The sequence below is a fragment of the Lagenorhynchus albirostris genome, chromosome 1, assembly GCF_949774975.1.
Source record: "Lagenorhynchus albirostris chromosome 1, mLagAlb1.1, whole genome shotgun sequence".
NCBI lineage: Eukaryota > Metazoa > Chordata > Mammalia > Artiodactyla > Delphinidae > Lagenorhynchus > Lagenorhynchus albirostris.
Window position 1 is genome coordinate 164,768,362 of NC_083095.1, and position 13,374 is coordinate 164,781,735.

A 13,374-nucleotide genomic window follows, 5' to 3' on the forward strand; every position below is an offset into this window, starting at 1 on the left:
GGGCTCAAACCCATGTCCACTGTGCTGGCAGGTGGATTCTTAACCACTGCGCCACCAGGGAAGTCCCTTCAAGGGTTCTTGAAGTCCTCTGAAGCTGTCTGTAGCAGAACTGCTCATGGCTTTGGAAGAAAGCTAGTCAGTCTTCCAATCAAATGCAGTTTTACTTATATACCAGTAATTCAGATTTTTTTTAACAGTTCACTCTCAGCAAAGGACCTAAATGCTAGTGGAGATTGCAATGAATCCTCCTATTTATAATTCCTAAATATCTGTTATCTAGAAACTGGCTGAGGGATGGACCATTTGTAGATACTTGGTTGCCTGACTTGATATTCTTGTAACAATGAGCCCACTCTACACTACCTCTATTTCCTCTCTAGTCTACATATGAGTTTTCATTGCTGGTATTAATATATCTCTTTCCCCTCAACTTGAATTGTAACTTGTAGATCCTTCCATATGTTTCTTAAGTATATAGACGTGTTTCTATATATATATTTTGAAACTACAAATGAGAACATTGTTTTCATCTTTTTTTTTCTTTTTAACATTATCTTGGGAGAGAATCCTATATCTGAACATTTAGATTTGTATTTTTTTCATGTCTGCATAGTATTCTGCAGTATAAATGTACTATAAACCCATTTAGCCAGTCCTTTATTAGTGGGTATCTTAGTTTTCCCAGTATTTCACTTTTACTTTACAACATTGCTAGGACTATTCTGTACATAGGCCTTTACAATTTCTATATCCTAAAAATGCAATTGTTGTAGTAAAGAGTGTGTGTGTGTGAATGTATAGGTCTAAAATTGAGCAGTTATTGCCACACTGCCCCCATGAGAGAGTACTGAATTCTCACCTTTGCCAGCTGTGCACTGGAGAACCCACTTCCCTGCACCCTCTCCAACTCTTTCACATCCTTTAGGGAGCACGTTTTGCACTCGCTAACTTTTCCTAAAACCAGTTCCTTCTCAATGGTTATCCTAAGCTATTTCTATTTTTAAAGAAAGAGCTCAAGATTTTCCGGTACTTCCTGAATAAAGTATATGTTTTTTGGTTCAGAGGGAAAAGATGTTCCATCTGAACATAAAGTCCATGAGCTGAGAAGGAGCCATACACAAACATTTCCCCCCCAGCTTTACTGAGATATAATTCACCCATTTACATTGTACAGTTTGGTGTGTTTTCGTGTATTCAGAGAGTTGTATAACCATCACCATAATCAATTTTAGAACATTTTCACCCCCGCCCCGAAATCCTACACCCATTTTAGCAGTCACCTTCCCAGTTTCTCCAACACCCCCCTTCCCCCCACTCCCCAGTTCTAGGCAACCACTAATCTGTCTTTTTAGATTTGCCTTTTCTGGACATTTCATATAAATGGACTCATATTATGTAGTCTTTTTCTGACTGGCTTCTTTCACTTAATATTTTCAAGGTTCATCAGTAACCACTTTTTTTTTTTGGCCGTGCTGTGCGGCATGCGGGATCCCAGTTCCCTGACCAGGGATCAAACCCATGCCCCCTGCAGTGGAAGCTCAGATTCCTAACCACTGGACCGCCAGGGAAGTCCCAGCAACCACATCTTGATCACTGTCAGCAGCTTACCATGGCTGTGGGCCCAGCAGCGGTTTTCTCCTTTTTCTTTTCTCCTGTATGTTTTAGGCTCTTACTCTTCTTGTTCTAAAGAAATAGAAACAAATTCTGTCATTCCTGAAGATTGTTCTGTAGAGCTAGCAGGCTAGTGGTAAATTTCTAGTATGATGATTACAGTGGAGCATGGAGGAACTCTTAGGGGGACCAAGTCTGGGTGAAGAGATTATCCTGCAGCAGATGCCAGAAGGTGGGAAGCATTCTGGGACGCTTTATAATCCTCATTTTTCTATTTTTTGTTTGGAGCTTTACCATCTTGCTCTTGGATGCATCTAGCACATGGAAGTGAGGGCAGGACCAACCATTACTATAGCAGGGCAGCCAAGGGACTAGTGAGGCACAAAAGGACTGTCACGGTTAAGTAGGAATAGGTGTTTCCCAACTGGGAAGTTAGCTAAAAGGGTTGCATAAAGAAGAGGAAGCTGGAGAAGCTGTTCCCGGAGTGATGTATCTTACATGACAAGTGGTTACATGCTCCAGAAGGGTTTAAAGGTCATAGGAACACTTATTTCCCTATGTTGTACATAATTAGAGAATAAAGAGCTCCTGGAAAAAGGAAGAACCAATAAGAAAGGGAACCAAGAAGAACAGGATTCTGATAAGGCAGAAGAGAATTGAGACATGAGTCAGGAGAGACCACCCAAGTGTGAGGTACACAAACAGGAACCTTTTACCTGAAGGGGAGTTCTGTGCCCTCCAGGAATGGAACATTACCACGTTCCACGTGACAAGGAAAAAAATTAAAAACAGAGACCTGCAAATGGAGACATTATACTACTGGAGCTATATGAAAGGCAGGAGGCTTGGTCCACACGGCATGTTCTGGAAAATAAGAAAATGCAGGGATCCCAGAGATGCTGGTATGAAGAAACTTGCTTTTGGCCTTGGAAGGCAGGGTAGAGGGTGAAGACTTTTTAAGGGAGGGGCAGAGTATCAGCCATAGATAGAACTCACGTGGACCAAATGGTAAGTGAGCCATCTTCCTAAAAGTTGTACCCAACATGGCACCTTGTTGGAACTCCCTAAATCAACCCCATCTACTGCCCATTTCTGCTGATTCAGGTAGGACTAAAATTGTAGCTGGAAGAGAAGCAGCTTTTTTTTTTTTTTTTTTAAGATGTTGGGGGTAGGAGTTTATTAATTATTTTTGCTGTGTTGGGTCTTCGTTTCTGTGCGAGGGCTATCTCTAGTTGTGGCAAGCGGGGGCCACTCTTCATCGCGGTGCACGGGCCTCTCACTATCAAGGCCTCTCTTGTTGCGGAGCACAGGCTCCAGACGCGCAGGCTCAGTAGTTGTGGCTCACGGGCCTAGTTGCTCCGTGGCATGTGGGATCTTCCCAGACCAGGGCTCGAACCTGTGTCCCTTGCATTAGCAGGCAGATTCTCAACCACTGTGCCACCAGGGAAGCCCAGAAGCATCTTTTAAAGGTATACAGTTCTGAGCAGGATGCTAAGGGTTTTGGAACAATGGCTTTCATTGCTTTTTTCCCACTGAGATCCAAGGCTATGAGAAAAAGAAAGGGGCTATAAGAGAATAAACAGCTCTCTGAAAGATGTGGCAAATGCAATCCAGATTTCTAGATAGAAGTTGGAGTTAGTGGAACCGTGTGGGCTCTTGCCCAAGGTCACTCATTAAGCACATCTCACAAAGAGAAAAATGCCTGTGGATCAGCTGACTTGTCAAGTAAGGCCTTAAGTCAAATATGAATCGAGAAGGGGAGAAATATCCAGGGAACACATAAACTGGTTTTTCTGTAATGTAGAAAAAAAGATAGTCTAGAAGGTGCCTGGTGATAAGCATAAGAAGAGCTTGAGAATGGGGTCAAACACAAAACCCCAAAACCTCCCAACATTTTACATGTCAATGAGTACCAAGTATGATTCTAGAGCAAGGGGTAACCAACTACAACCCAGAGGCCCACTGCTTGTTTTTCAAAATAAAGTTTTATTAAACACAGCCAAGCTCATTCATTTGTGTATTGACTATGGCTGCTTTTATGCTACAACAGCAGAGTTTAGTTGTGACAGTGACTGTATGGTCTGCAAAACCTAAAAGCATTTACCATCTGGCCTTTTGCAGAAAATGCTTGCTGACCCCTGTTGTAGAGTCAAAGTACTTGGGTTCAAGTCTCAGCTTGGCCTCTCAACTAGCTGTTCTTGGTCTTTTCTTTTTTTTTAATTTTTTAAAAAATTAATTAACTTATTTATTCACCTATTTATTTATTTGGCTGCGTTGGGTCTTTGTTGCCGCACGTGGGCTTTCTCTAGTTGCGGAGAGTGGGGGCTACTCCTTATTGCAGTACGCGGGCTTATTGCAGTGGCTTCTCTTGTTGCGGAGCACGGGCTCTAGGCATGCGGCTTCAGTAGTTGTGGCATGCACGCTCAGTAGTTGTGGCTCACGAGCTCTAGAGCGCAAGCTCAGTAGTTGTGGCACACGGGCTTAGTTGTTCCGCGGCATGTGGGATCTTCCCGGACCAGGGCTCGAACCCATGTCCCCTGCGTTGGCAGGCAGATTCTTAACCACTGCGCCACCAGGGAAGTCCTGTTCTTGGTGTTTTTAATACCTAATATTACTATTTGGCAAAACGTTCCATAGAGTTCAGCTTGGGAAATGATGCTGTAAGGCCACGTTCATTTTTTAGTACAGCTAACATTAGAGAACACTTGCCTGATGTTGTGTTAAGCACTTTCCATGCATCACCTCATTCATTCTCACTATGGTGCTACTTTACTTACATTCCCAAAGGATGCCCAAAGGCATGGATTTGGAATCACCCAGAAATAAACCAAGTCACTGAGCCCAAGCATGTTTGTTTCTCCCCTGCTCCAAGTGTACACATATCAAATGCCTTCTCTCTCTAAATCAAACTTTTTTTTTATATATATAAAGATTTCCTTGCTGTAAAGACTTCAAACCTTGGCTTGTTCTCTTATGGGCACCTTTGGCTTACTGTAAGTAGGGAAGAAACTTTATATACGCTTAGCTCAGGTGACCTAGTGGTCCCCTGGGAATATAAGGAGTCCTTTCTTACTTGAGGATGCATTTTGGTACAGACTCTGCATCACTTACCTGTATGTAAGAAATGAAAGAATAGCATAGCGGGGTCAGATGCGAACCTGACAGCTTCACCTGCAGCAAAGGAGAAGGAAATCAATGTAACTGTAGGAATAAGATGCTTTCCCCGTTCCTAGGAAAGGCATTCTCAACTCACCAGCTTTTCCATATTTTTCGGAATTCCTCTGGAGTGCTGACACACCTGGAGATACTAACAAAAGATTCCAAGATTTAGCATGCCCTCCTATATAAATGTCCCATGAAACTATAGGTAGTGACTCAGTGAGCAAATGGAGTATGACTTATTGCTCTGACTGGAGAGGGAAAAGAAAATAAGCTACCATATTCATGGAGAATCCTAGACTCAAGGCTTCCTTTTTCCCCTCCTCTAAGCTCCAAAGCTTCCCAGACAGCAGGTAATAAAGGGTTTCTGTTTCTGACTTGTTCTGTTTATTGCTTTAAAAATCCTTCAGGCTGGTAGTCCCTGTATCTAGAAAACCAATGACTTTGCTGTTTTTGCTTTAGAAAAAGCCAATAAAGATTAGAGGTTCTCAGTATTTCTACCACAGAAGCTTAGTAGCCATACCTTGTAGCCTGAGCTGCACCCTCTCAGAAATGGCCACACTGCTGTTTGGGTACATGGTGTGAGGCGGTCTACTATCTTTCTTGGGTTGTCTGTGCCTTTCTAAGTATTTAATGTGGGTCGTTGCTAGAATCAGAACTAAATTACCTAGTTCTTATCACTCTCTGAATGTCTGCTGAGAATCAAAATATTGCAAGTACAAAAAGAATTTCTTGTTAACAGATACTAAGAAGCATTAACTTAAACCCAGGGCAAGTTATGCCTTTTATTTTTAAAAAATAGACTTATTCCCTACCCTAGTACCTGACCTGTGAGGCATTTAACACTCACTTGTTAAAGGAACAAACACCTTGTCAGTGCCCAGACTGGTCTGCAATAGTCTAATTTTTTGTGCAACTGGAATCAGATTAAGTTCTATAGCTATAGTTTAGACTGAGCCTTAGAAGGTGTTTGAAGAGGCATTTACTCTCCATCAGGTGCTACATACTCATATGCTAAAGAAACAAGGGCCTCTAAAAAGAGATTTAGAATTATGCCTCAACTGTTATTTCTGGGCCTGTGGAGACGGCTGTCACCTACTGATCAAACCATCACTTGCAAAGATGTAGGCAAGAGCTCTCTGCACAGGGGCATTCTGCAGCAGGGGGTAATGTCCTGGCTGGGTGGGACAGAATGATAGTAGTGACTGTCTCTCCAATACTCACATATCTGACAAGCGCTGTAAGAATGGTGTACATTTTGCAAAGGTCCTTTAATAAGGTGTCCACACAGCTGCCTGATGGCAGGGCTGTCTGCACCAGCTCGTGGAAAAATGTAAGCAGAGTTCCCAATTGTATGATGATGGCTTTCTCAATGGGATGATTTGGTAGGGTTGCCTGAGAAGAGGCTTCTTCTGAAAGGAAAGGAAACTGGCATATTCAAACCCAACTGGCCTTATTTTCTAGTTCAAGTGAAAGAGGTTTAGAAACCAACAAAAACATCATTAACTAGGAAGTCTGTAGGGAAAATGAGCATGTATTTAATTCATCATGCAGAATACATTAATAATCATGCTGTCATAAGGCACACTACCTTCTACTTCCTTCATTACTTTGGAAATCTAGCACAAACAAACAGAGCTCAGTGTATCTGGTTTTATGCAGTCCTCCAGTTCAGATTTTAGTTAACTTACCTGGTATAATTTCTTGGCTCACTTGTCCCTTAAGCTTGGTGATTAGCCAGTCCACTTCTTCTAGGACCTTCTCAGCCTGACTCAGAAGAAGTAACTGTGAAAGAAAAGAATGCCTGGCATGGCTCATTGCACACAGCTGCTGGTGTAATATGATAACCATGGCCACCTGCGGGTGGGTTACAGGCCTCAGGAGGCGAGCCACTATAATTCACTCTTCACAGGGAATAAAATGGAAGGTAAGACAAGGCTATTTCCAAAGGGTCGGGGATCAACACTTACACAGACAGTAGGGGCAGCTGTTCTCAAATTCACCACTGCAAAGTGGTTTGTTTTCTCCACTTCTACATCCTGGGGAGGGAAAGAGAGGTGAGATATGACAGTAAGGCTGTTCCCCTGGCCTCTATCCCCAACTCAGGGTGTTGTATTAAAGGCTCACTATGGTACCTGGTCTATGTCTCCAAGATGTCCATGGATATCCTGGGACAAGTCACGCAGCAGGGTCACAGGACTCTTACACAAAACATGGAGGCTGAAGAGCAAATTCATCAAGCCCTTGCAAAATGAGGCATCCTCTAGGAGTGGGAAGGAAAGAAAAGCTAAGTTATAATCTAAGTCAGTCCTTTGGCGGGTGTGGGGTGCCTAACTGGAACATGTAGCTCGTCATATTTCAGGCACAATATCCCTGTGCTGCACACATTCCAATCAAGGCAGCTCTCCCACAAAGGTGCACTTCTATCCACGAGTCCAAACAAGGGAGATGTTTCCCATTATTAGTCACTATCACTGCATAACTAGCACACAGGTCAAGAAATAGAACACTACCAGCACCCCAGAACTGCCCCCCTCCCCCCACCAAGGAAACTGTTATTCTGCCTTGTAACTGTAATCCAGTTTTGTCTGATTTTGAACTTTATCTAAATGGAATCGTACAGTAAGTACTCTTTTATCTGTCTGTTGTCTTTTGTTGAATGTTATATGTGTGAGATTCCTCCATGTTGTGTGTCAGTGGAGTTTGTTCATTCTCATTACAGTATTCCACTGTGTGTATACAGCACAATCCCTTGATCCATTCTACTGCTGATGAATGTTTGGGTTCGATTTTGCCTATCAGAATAGTGCTGCTGTGAGAATTCTTCCACCTATTTTTGCTGGGAGTGGAACCGCTGGATCATAAGCATATGTTTAATTTTAGTAGTTAGATATTGCTAAACAGTTTTCCAGAGTGGTTATACCAACTTACAGCTCCAGTAGCAGTGAACGAGAGGTTCAACTGCTCTATATTCTTACCAACACTTGGTACTGGCATTGTGTGTGGTTTTTTCATTTTGGCCACTCTGGTGAATTTTCTAAATGTTGTTTGGTGGTGATGATTTTATATAAAGCCTAAAAGGAAACATGTCAGGAAACTTACCCCAGCTGTTTTCCTTGCAAATCTTAGTTGTCCAGGATAACATCTGCACAAACTAGAGATCATTCAGATATTACAGAAACATGCCAAAAGACAGACCTAGGTGTTGCCAGACTAAAAGAGCCCTAGACCTTTCCAAGTCTAAGCAAATCACCTGCTAAAACACGTGCCTGGATCTAAAGTGGTAGTAATCTACTAAAAATAGCATAAAAATAAGTCCAAAGTTATGAGAAGACTTATTGATACTTTTCTCAAATATAGCATATGACTCAATTCTCAATGCCCTCATTAAGGGCCAAAGGTCCTGGGGTCTGGGCTCTTACCCTTTGAGCTTCCTCTGCCCCTACCACCACAGTCTAGGGCTAAAGTACCCTTTTTCCTCTTCCCATGCCCCACATTCTCTGCATTTGAGACATCTTTAAGGATAGTAAGCTAACAGAGGTGCAGGAGAGTAAGATCCTGGCCATAGTGATAGTTGAATTAGCTATTAGGAGCCAAGAGGCCATAGGAGGTTAAAAGAGAGGAGGGATAAAAAAAAAAAAAGAAGAAGAAAGAAAAAGAAAAGAGTTCAGGGAAGCTTAAGGTCTTGGGATAGTAGGTCCTATGTTGCCAGATACACACTCAGCTTTCTGCTTCAGCAGTTGTTTGGGATAGGCTTTCAGCCACAAAGGCACTGAAATGCCGTGATACTTAAGAGTAAAACAATGATTAAGAATCTAGTTTTTGGGGCTTCCCTGGTGGCGCAGTGGTTGAGAGTCCGCCTGCCGATGCAGGGGACGCGGGTTTGTGCCCCTGTCCGGGAAGATCCCACGTGCCGCGGAGCGGCTGGGCCCGTGAGCTATGGCCACTGAGCCTGCGCGTCCGGAGCCTGTGCTGCGCAACGGGAGAGGCCACAGCAGTGAGAGGCCCGCGTATCACCAAAAAAAAAAAAAAAGAATCTAGTTTTTGATCTGTTGGGGAAAAAGATCAATTTAGAGGCTAACTGAAAGCTCTCTGTGAACTGATATAAAAAGTTTCCGGAATACAGTGATTACTGTAGAATACTGATTTCCAGAATACAGTATTAAATGAAACAAATAAATAAAGCAGGATGCTGAACAAGCTTTTGTGTGAAGAGGGTAGGGTCAGGAATAAGAATCTATATTCATATTGCTGTATAGGAATAAAAAACTCTTTACATAAGAAACTAAAAGAAGATTATTTACTTATCGGGGGAAAAGAAGAACTGAACAGATGGAGGACATGAATAGAAGGGAGACCATTTCCTGTAAATCTTTTTATAATTTCTGGTTTTCAAATCATACAACTTTATTACCCATTCAAAATTAAATTAAAAAATTTTAAACAGACTACCTGAAGTTACGAGGGGGTACGTGATGAAAATTAAATTTAAAAAATTTCCTGTTTATATTAGCCTTTCCAAATCTATTTATTTTCCCTCAGATGTCACCATGTTCCAATTCTCTGTCCGTGTTTCCTTCCTAATCCTGGGCTCCTTGCAGCAAAAGTAGCAATATGAAAGAATGAAGCTGAAAGTAAAGTGCAGATGCGTTGTTTGGATCTAGGATGACATAAGTAACAAAAGGATTTTCTTTGGGCTACCTGGAACTAGGACAACAGGAAAATCAAGTCTGCTTTCCAGTGCTCAAACACCATAACACACAGGGCTGGTCTGGCTAGTGCTTCCTAAAGCAAGGCCTTACACAAGGAGGCTTGCATCTTAGCACTCCAACTTGTCTCCTCACAGATCAGGAAGGAGGTGTGGTAGAACCACACAGCCCTAGGCTCTCAAGGACTCTCTTTATCATCCTCTAGGGAAATCACTCCTGAATGGAACAGACCCACAAAATGTGGCACTTCTCTTATTCTGTATGTGTGAATGCTCATGTGGGTACATACATTCTTCGTGTATGTGTGCAGACCCATACACATATACCTAAAACCTGTCTGGGCAGAACTGATTCTGTTTTAGGACTATGATCATGCTTTCTGACTTATCACCTTTTGTTGAATCTCTCCCAAACTCAGTACCAGCTAACCTTGATGACAAAGTTAACTGCTGAATGTCAGCTACCTTCTTGATAATTAACATACTTTCATTTTAGAAAAGAAGAGAAAACACCAGGAGTGGGGAAAAACCCACATTAAGAAGGCTGAACTCCACAGATAAACAAGATTTTTTCTGTAGTGCTTACTGTTTACCCTTGACAGTGGCCAAACAAACAAAAGCAGTAATTATAACATGATAGAAACACTATGTTGCGAAAGGTACATCTTATACATCTTATATTAATTCAGAAGCATAACTGAATATATTATTTTAAATAAGCCAGATTTCAAGCAGACATTTAGATATATACTTTAGGACGTAATACTCCCCATCTTCTGAGGGATGCTAAGTGGGAGTGAATGAGTGGTACTCATACCTGAGTGGAGGAGGGCTCCAGCAGCTTGGACAAATTGGAGAGAACAGTGACGAGTAGGAGGGCTTCTTTGCTGTTAAAGTCTTCTTCTTGGCTGCTAAGTATATTCAACAAGGACCTCTGAGAAAGGAAAAGTATACACAGAAACATTAGCAGACATGTTACTAACAGGGAGAAGAGACATCTACCTGGAGATTCCTAAGGCTGGGACAGAAAGGATTCAAAAACACCAAAAATCCGGGGCTTCCCTGGTGGCGCAGTGCTTGAGAGTCCGCCTGCCGATGCAGGGGATAGGGGTTTGTGCCCTGGTCCGGGAAGATCCCACATGCCGCGGAGCTGCTGGGCCCATGAGCCATGGCCGCTGAGCCTGTGTGTCCGGAGCCTGTGCTCCGCCAACGGGAGGGGCCACAACAGTGAGAGGCCCGCATACCGCAAAAACACCAAAAATCCAAGAGGATAAAAGCTGAAAATAAACCTGGATTGAATAGGTGGTTTCTTACCCTGTTTCTGATTCTAAGTCTAAGTGTTCTCTTGAGAACTATGGACTCCTTCTCCAACCCCCTGCCAAATGTACATCAGGAATGAATTGTGCACCCAGTTTTTTTTTCTCTTTGTTTTGGCCGTGCCACACAGCTTGCGGGATCTTAGTTCTTTAACCAGGGATTGAACCCGGGCCCATGGCAGTGAAAGCACTGAGTCCTATCCATTGCACCGCCAGGGAATTCCCGTGCACCCAGTTTTGGGTGGTTCGCAACTCCCTGAAGCCCATCCACTGACCTCAGGGCTAGACCACGCCCCAATGCTGGTATTCCCTCACCACCTGAAACACTGTATTTTGTCTGTTAGTCTCTTCCCACTACAATGTAAGCTCTGTGAGGGTAGGGTTTTGTCTCTTTTATCCCTTGCTATATCGTCAGCACCTGGAACAGTCCCTGGCATATAATAGGAACTTTAAAATTATGTATTAAAGAAATCTTCTGTGATAAAAGATTCTGATATTGTGACAACTAGTGGTTAGAAACTAATAGGAGAGACTTCCCTGGTGGCGCAGTGGTTAGGAGTCCACCTGCCAATGCAGAGGACACGGGTTCGAGCCCTGGTCCAGGAAGATCCCACATGCTGCAGAGCAACTAGGCCCGTGAGCCACAACTACTGAAGCCCGCGCACCTAGAGGCCATACTCCGTAGCAAAGAGAAGCCACCACAATGAGAGGTCCGTGCACCATGACGAAAAGTAGCCCCCACGCTCTGCAACTAGAGAAAGCCCATGGGCAGCAAAGAAGACCCAACACAGCCATAAATAAATAAATTTAAAAAAGAAACTAATAGGTTTCACTGTCCAGTCTTTATGCAATCTGACGGACAATGCCAAATTACATTTGCATGCATTAATGGGCTCCTGGCTGTCTCTCTGTATCAGCTCAAACAGTGATTCTTAGAGGCAATGACTCCTGCAGGTTGGGGTGGCTTAAATACACATCCGTCCTAGAATCCTTTCAAATGCATTCTCTCTCATTCTAAGAGCTCTGTCTTGTTGCTTGAATGATGACCCAGAAGAAATTCCTGTTCTACTTGCTCACTGTCTGCCCATTCTCACCAGCTGGCCCTGCTAACAGTCCCTTTCCAAGGACCCTCACAAAGTACTGCAGTTTCCCAGGCTTCTCACCTGAAACTGCCGGATCTGGAATGCTGCTCTTTGAGTGACACTGACTTCCACCTCTTCCTCCTTATCTGTGGCATCTAGGAAAGGAAAAGAACTCTATCTTCTTTGAAATGGGCTTGGGCTTTTTTTTTGCCTTTTCATACTAAAATTTTAGGAAGCCAAAAAAAAGTCTGGAGGCAGATTTAATTATATTCCTAACATTCTGCAATTTCTTAATACTATATTCCATTTTCCAGTCACTGTTTGTGAATAAATGTAATCCAGTAAGTGTCAATTCTGAATCCACTAGATGTCACTCCTTACCAACATTAGGACTTCTCAGGTGTCCTCTGGTAGGTTAACAACTAGAATCAAGAGGTTTGGTTAAGAAAGACAAACTCAGAGCCAATTTATCAAAATTGAAATGCCCACCCAGAGCCCTGAGAAACTGATGAATCTTGGGCTGGTAGAACTGTTGCACGACACTGAATATTTTCTGCAAACCCTCCAAGCACAGTAGCGAGATGCTCTTTCCTTTCTCTTTCTTTCCCGACTCTTCCACTGAAGTAGGAATTGAAGTGTATCTCCAAAGCAAGACCCTGGGGAAAAGTGATTTTATTTTCAAAGTCAGGTTCACTAAGGTACAATTTACATACAGTAAAATTCCCATCCTATAGATGTATAGTTCTATAAATTTTGACTAACTTACACAGTTGTGTACTCAGCCCCACAATCAAGATATTTCCATTACCCCAAAAGTTCCCATGTGCTCCTTTGTAATCAATTATTTCTCCTCGATTTTGCAAGCAACCACTGGTCTGTTTCCTGTCCCAGTGGCTTTACTATTTACAAACTATCATATAAAAATGGTATCATTCATTATGCAGCCTTTAGAATCTGGCTTTGCTAACAGCATATGCTTTTGAGATTCACCTATGTTGCTGCATGTATTGGTAATTTGTCCCATTTTATCGCTGAGTAGTACTCCAGGGTATGGATGTACCACAGCTTACCCATTCACCAATTTATCCATCCATCTATTGACAGACTTCTGGGTTGTTTCCAGATTTTGCTGTTACAGATAAAGCTGCCATATACAAACCTTTGTATCAACATCTACTTTCGTTTCTTTTGGGTAAATACCTAAGAGTGGGGTGGGAATATCATATGGTAGGTGTGTGCTTAACTTCTTAAGAAACCGCCAAACTATTTTCCAAAGTGGCTGCACCATTTACATTTCTGTCAACAGTGTATAAGAGTTCAAATTCTTCCACATCTGTGACAACACTCTAGTATGGTCAATCTAAACTTTTAGGCATTCTAATAGGTGTTTACTGATATCTCATTGTGATTTTAATTTGCATTTACCTAGTGTTTAATTATGTTGACCATCCTTTTGGGTTCTTATTTGCCATCTATACATCTTCTTTGGTAAAGTGTT

The 13,374-nt window shown here is 42.5% G+C and overlaps 1 protein-coding gene across 2 annotated transcripts in view; it reads right to left on the reverse strand.

Moving 5' to 3' along the window:
- The window catches only part of FANCI (FA complementation group I), a 73,837-nt gene that overhangs the window by 2,395 nt on the left and 58,068 nt on the right, over positions 1–13,374 (reverse strand). The window contains exons 24-34 of one of the 2 annotated variants that reach the window (XM_060159075.1): positions 12,366–12,532; positions 11,958–12,031; positions 10,296–10,412; positions 7,873–7,924; positions 6,906–7,033; positions 6,741–6,809; positions 6,462–6,555; positions 5,995–6,179; positions 4,865–4,918; positions 4,723–4,782; positions 1,609–1,683 (exon numbers count right to left, since the gene is read on the reverse strand). In XM_060159075.1, coding sequence (XP_060015058.1) covers positions 1,609–1,683; positions 4,723–4,782; positions 4,865–4,918; positions 5,995–6,179; positions 6,462–6,555; positions 6,741–6,809; positions 6,906–7,033; positions 7,873–7,924; positions 10,296–10,412; positions 11,958–12,031; positions 12,366–12,532 — 1,075 coding nt within the window. Of the gene's footprint in view, positions 1–1,608; positions 1,684–4,722; positions 4,783–4,864; positions 4,919–5,994; positions 6,183–6,461; positions 6,556–6,740; positions 6,810–6,905; positions 7,034–7,872; positions 7,925–10,295; positions 10,413–11,957; positions 12,032–12,365; positions 12,533–13,374 lie in introns of both variants that reach the window. The other variant, XM_060159066.1, reaches the window with a different exon arrangement.